This window comes from Chrysoperla carnea, chromosome 2 (assembly GCF_905475395.1).
Source record: "Chrysoperla carnea chromosome 2, inChrCarn1.1, whole genome shotgun sequence".
NCBI lineage: Eukaryota > Metazoa > Arthropoda > Insecta > Neuroptera > Chrysopidae > Chrysoperla > Chrysoperla carnea.
In genome coordinates this window covers 79,271,104-79,277,103 of record NC_058338.1, presented here as the reverse complement: position 1 = coordinate 79,277,103, position 6,000 = coordinate 79,271,104, and the positions used below count along the sequence as shown (strand labels likewise).

At 28.9% G+C, this 6,000-nt stretch overlaps 1 protein-coding gene across 1 annotated transcript; it reads right to left on the bottom strand.

Moving 5' to 3' along the window:
* Positions 1-545: 545 nt before the first annotated feature.
* LOC123292969 (two pore potassium channel protein sup-9) lies at positions 546-4,017 on the bottom strand. Its single transcript, XM_044873684.1, has 4 exons — positions 3,891-4,017; positions 2,980-3,479; positions 1,647-1,765; positions 546-825 (listed from the first exon to the last, which is right to left on the bottom strand). The coding sequence occupies exons 1-4, from the start codon at positions 4,015-4,017 to the stop codon at positions 546-548; spliced, it is 1,026 nt and encodes a 341-aa protein (XP_044729619.1).
* Positions 4,018-6,000: the final 1,983 nt, after the last annotated feature.

Below are 6,000 nucleotides of genomic sequence, written 5' to 3'. Positions count from 1 at the left end.
TAGGTCAATTTAATCTAATATTTTTTGCTTAAAGCAATTTTTATCGATAAAAATTATTTTTCGAATTTCCAGCCTATGTCAACTTAAAGACAGCATGCATAGCGTCAAATTTTAGGAAGGGCAAATCAAAGCTTTTCGTAGATATACTCCATAGTTTACCTACCTGAGCTTTTATCATATTATCCTTTTTCAAACTTAAATAAAAGAAAATATTATCAAATTTTGTGTTAAATAATTTTTTAGAAGTTTGTTTTTTATAACTTTTGGCAAATAATTCTTATTTTAAATCAAGAAAACAATTGACTAAATAAGTTCCACTTGCGATAGAGCTTATGTAGGTGAGAAATTTTTTTTCAATACCAACAAAGTAAAAACACCACTTAACTCATTTTAAAAAGTAACTTCTTGTCGGCTATTAGAAAAAGTAAAAATTTTTGTTTTGTATGATAAAAATATATATTTTTTTCTTGATTGAAACGACGAAAAAAAAAATTAGGAAAAAAGAATTTTCGTTAAACGAAAATTTCATTACGTTTCTGTAAATATCATACAGATGCTCGTTTACATTTAAAATTACTTTCCGTTTGATTTTTATGTGTTGGTTGATAACTTGGATCTAATAATAATTCATGATTATCTGAAAAGTTTCCACCTAAACAATTGCATGAACAGACTGATATTTGATCTGTGTCTTGGTCATCGTAAACTAAATTATGACCGGCTAGTAGTTTTCCATTAACTGCCATTACTTCACCGTCTAATGTTAGGACATGATGTGATGCTGATTGTAATTCATTATCTTCGCGACGAACATCCTCAGCGTTCCTAAAATAATTTTAATTAAATAGTTTTATTTTTACATTGAGAACTGACGTAGAATTGTGGTTTAAAATATAGTTGGACTTGGAGCTAAAAATTTCAATTATAAAAATTTAACTTCAAATTGAAAATAGAATCAATTTTTTGTTATTTTACAAAACACCTTTTAGACGCAGTAAAATCCATCATTGAGCCCGGTAGGAAATTGTTTAAACTAATTTTTTTTAAACAAATAATTAATACAGACCGACATATAATTTGTGTCAAAATTTACAAAAAATGTCCTTGGGAGCGCGGGAAAAACCACTCAAAAATAACGATTTTCTGTTCTATACATGCAAGAAGGATGGGAGTTTCACCAATTGGCTCGAAATAAAGTCAAAATTACAGAAAAGTTCGAACGATTTCATTTTTCATAACGCAACCGCCCGGACAATCGGATAATTATCATAACATAATTATTTTATGATAATTATAAAATTTATACAAAAAATAATGATAAGCTTTTTATTTGTACTTGCATGATTTTTAAAAATATTTTCAATTTATTTATTTTTTATTTTTAAATTTAATTTTGAATAATTAATGAGCTAAATCAAGCATAAGATAAACATAAAAAAAATGGTGTCTTTATTTTTTGTATAAATTTTATAATTAACATAAAATAATTAGTTAATTTCAATAATTTAAGATAATCTCCCATTTGGGACAATGAAAATGTAATATTTTCATAAAAAAAGTTTTTGCCCTACTTTTAGTTTAAAATAAATAGGCATGAGGATGATTGCAGAAAAAGCGTAGGAACTTATACGAAAAAAACAACTCACATTGTCATGAAACGAAGAACGAGTAAGTTTATACTAGCAGCTACCACCGCTAATCCAAACAATATAAATACTAAACTAAGTGCCACATATCCTGGCTTATTCATTAGCGCTTGATCGTTCTGGAAAAAAAATTCAAATTAAGTTTTAATTGTTCACTATTTATTTTATTGCTAGATTGTTTGAAGTCGGGAACCAGTAAACTGAAATAGTCATACAAACAACGAAAATTTGATATAGGCCTAACATTTCGCAAATTTGAATACGAAATTCATTTATCTACGCCCGTGAGAAAGAAGTACTTTTCTAACTCAGTGTGATAATGAATTCATTCCCGCACTAGGGTGGTAATGAATTCAGTTACTATAGTACCTTTTTTAATTTTCTCACTAAGCCATGACAATTTTAAATAATAATTATCGTTTATTTTCACATTCATACATCAGAGGCGTAGATAAAGTTTTGTACGCTACACGTGTGATATCGCATTATAAAAGTACTTCTACGGTTGTCCAACTCGTGCTACACATTCGTTGTGCAAATTTCGCAAGCATACGTTAATAATGCTTTTAGCCCACTGGTATAGTAAACAACTATTTCAAGTTCCGTTCACCAGGCTCCTAAATAGCTAATCAGGCGACATAATTTTATCATTTGGCTACTGATAGCCAAAGTGGCTGTTTTCGTTTTTATAGATTGTTTCTTTAAATATTTAAGTAGGTTCTCTATATTAAAAAAACTTTATTTATTTCAGTAAAAATTTTTTATTCTTTTTCCCGCCACTTGACAGTGCTTCAGTAACTATTTATGATACTAAAATAATTTGTATATCATAAATGGTTACTGCAGCACTGTCAAGTGGCGGGAAAAAGAAAAAAAACACAGCGCCGTAACTTGGCTACTTCGGGAAAAAATGTCTGTCTACTTTGGCTACAAAATTATCTTGGTTTTTAAACCAGCAAGCCAGTAATAAATAATACATTCAAGCGAGTGATAACTTCATACACATGAAGTGAGTAATTCAAGACCGCAGGAAAAATTTTCGTGTAAAAAAATTGTTTCCATCAAGCCATAATATTAGGGTCTTGGGTCTTGAAAAACCGTCAGTACGAATAAACAACGAAGATGAAAGACCACTTTAAAAGAAAATATTAGAGAAAGTATTCAAAATTGAAGTTAAAACCCTTGTTGAGACATCGAAAAACGTACGTTGATATCGTACGGTTGGAAAAATATTGTTTTGGATCTAAGCTTACCTACAAATTAAATGGATTGAATTAATTTCCCTTTAAACGATCTTTAATTAAAAAATAGAATATAGTTTTTCCAAAAATACCTGTAAAGCCACATAATCTCCAAATCCAATTGTGGTCAACGTAACAAAACAATAATAAAAACTATCAAAATAACTCCATCCTTCATATCGAGAAAACACTGCCGCACCCGTTGTAATAATCACCGATGACAACATCCCCGTGGCTAACATTAAATTCATTTCTGTCGCTTCCGTACGCTGATATCGCATGTATCGTTTTATTTTCTGTATGACAACCGATGCAAATTTATTTAAACGTTCACCAATACTTTGAAACATAATTAATCCTAATGGAATGCCAACCATAGCGTATGCCATACAAAATGCTTTCCCACCAATCGTTACTGGTGTTGAATGGCCGTAACCAATCATTGCTAATACCACCGTTGCAAAATAAAATGCTCCGGCAAATTTCCATTGTGGGCCTGCTTTATGTGGTTTATTTTCAATAATAACAATTTCGATCATACGATAATCTTCATTTGAAATATTGTATTTACGTACTAAATTACGTTTTACATCTGAAACAGATTTTTTTTGGTTAACGAATTAAAAAAAATTGTGTTACGTCTAGTGCCATGTATTATAATTAACAATCGTTTCAGAGCGATTCAAAATTTTGAATTTCTTGGCTAACACGCATTTTCTTTACGAAAATTTATATAGCCGGGGACTTCTCAGACTAGGAAAAAATTAATTGCCACGCTAGTAAAAAATTGATGAATATTCATAGTGGGCGATATTCAACTATATTAAAAATTATATTAAATTAGCAATTTTTATTGCATGTGTCATGAACTACGACCCAGTGCTTTCAGTCTACGTTAAAATATTTAGAAATTAACACATATCAAAATTTATATCATGAAAAGTAAAAAATTTTAAAGTATATGTAAAATGAATAACATTAATGTAAATAAAATTGCCTATACCTGATAAAAATTCCCATCGTCTACGTTCTGTTTCTGATTCTAATGCATCAAATACCGCTGCACCAATTAGTAAATAAGTAAAAGTACATACAACTAAAGATAACGTACGAACATTTTGTCTTTTCATAATAATAAATTCAAATATTAATAAATTTGAATCAAAACACTTAATTAATTAATTAATTATATTTTATAAACATTGTATTTTGTATAAATATTTTAGAATGTTTTGTATGTAACAAGATATTTTATATATTGTTATATTTGTATGCATTCAAATATTGATTTATGTATATAGGCAAGCAAATCCACTGAACTGTATATATATTCTATCTATACTATTGTAATCAGCATCCTCTGGACCAGTTGATTTTGTGTGTTATAAGTTATATAGAAATTTCTTTTCAGACTCAATCAGAGTGAACAAGCACCGACAGAGTGTATATTTTCTAGATCATATAAAAATCAACGTAACCTAAATTTTTATTATCTATTCTTCAAAATAAATTTAATTTTCTATATTTAGTTTTAATACAAAAATCTCGAAATAGACTACTTTTGAAACTTCTTAATACTCCCTATCATATAATGAGCTCTAATTTTGAATTTTGTGGGGAAGCGGCAAATGTCTGCCAGTATTGTGTAACGTTTGTGTGGTAGTTATAGAAGTTATTTGGCAAGTGGCAGAATTTTTTTTCAGTTTTAACTTACTTTGTTTTACAGAATTACCCTCATACTGCCAGTCTGTGGTATCTGCCGGTATTTTTCTCTGATTAGGAGTTTATCTGATTAGGAGTTTATCTGATTAGGATCCACTATTTCTCAGTTTACTTCCCCACACCCCTCTCCAAAACCTTAATCCTGCCACTGTTTTTTCCAGTTAAAAGTGGATTCTTTGACCAACCGTTGCTTCGAGGCGGTCTTCCAGGCGAGTCCACTTTTTGCCCAATATTTCTACACTCCTCTATATCGAAAATGGCAATCTATCATATATATGTCCTACGAGAGAAAATGCTCTATATCAACTCAGGAGCTCATTTACTACGCGGCAGAAAGTTAGGGTTCATGGATTTTTGTACGTGCTATATTCTAGAATATTATATTACGGATAGTTAAAAATATTCGACTAAAAACAAAGTATACAGTGCCATCTACCAACTGATTTGTGAAAGCATTTACTACAGATAACTGTATAAACGGATAATAATAATCTAAGGCGAACAATAATAATGAAAGACTTCAGTAAAAAATGAATATTTTCATCTCTCAGGTTTTTTCGGTCCTTTTTGGTCAATTTCGACCATATTCAGCTTAAATTCGTAGCTAATTACACAAATCTAATGCTCTGTATCGAGTTTAGTTGCATTATACATTTTAAAACAACTAACATAAAAATGCGATATTTTTTATTTGTTCTATAATCAATAATATTGGCTCAGATCTAAACGGGTTTTAGGCTGTGGAATAAAAGACCGTTGGGTAATAATCCATATTAGGAAGGGGTCATCGAGAACATGATTACTAAATCGAAAATAGCATTATTCCAATTCGACTATACTGCTCTTTTATATAATAAAAAATTGCTTCCATTAGTTTTATTTTTTTCCTTACAATGAGTCAAACCCAATAAGTTTATTTGAAATAATTAATTAGTTAAGAATTAGCCTGACGAAGACAAATCTTCATTTATATAGAATATGGTTTTAACTTTTTCATTTAAAAGTTTTAGTTGGATAAATTTTGAATGGAGAAGCATAATCGGTTTCGATGATAATTATCTTCTAATATAAATGTTGTTGATTTGGAAAAAAATTAAATGAAATTCAATACTATAATGTAATTTCATTTGATAGAATAGTATTTGGGTACCTTTGCAATCTGTAAAATTTTCTTTAAAACGTAAAAATTATTTTTATTAAAATTTCCAAAATGAAAATATTATATTAATTTATTTAAAAATAATAATACTACATCAAATATACAAAATTTATTGTTTAAATATATATAATATACATTTTCATGAATCAAGTTTCCAAGTTCAAACATTCAATTCACTAATTTCTAAAAATTTTCTCATTTCTAATAAATACCTAAAATTACAATGACTTGT

What these genes read in the sequence shown, in the direction of transcription:
- LOC123292969 (XM_044873684.1), bottom strand. Translation starts at nt 4,017, where the DNA reads ATGAAAAGACAAAATGTTCGTACGTTATCTTTAGTTGTATGTACTTTT. An exon ending in GAGATTATGTGGCTTTACAG is followed by an intron (nt 1,766 to 2,979) that starts GTATTTTTGGAA and finishes TTTTTTTTCCAG; the next exon opens with AACGATCAAGCGCTAATGAA. An exon ending in GTTCTTCGTTTCATGACAAT is followed by an intron (nt 826 to 1,646) that starts GTGAGTTGTTTT and finishes AAATTATTTTAG; the next exon opens with GAACGCTGAGGATGTTCGTC.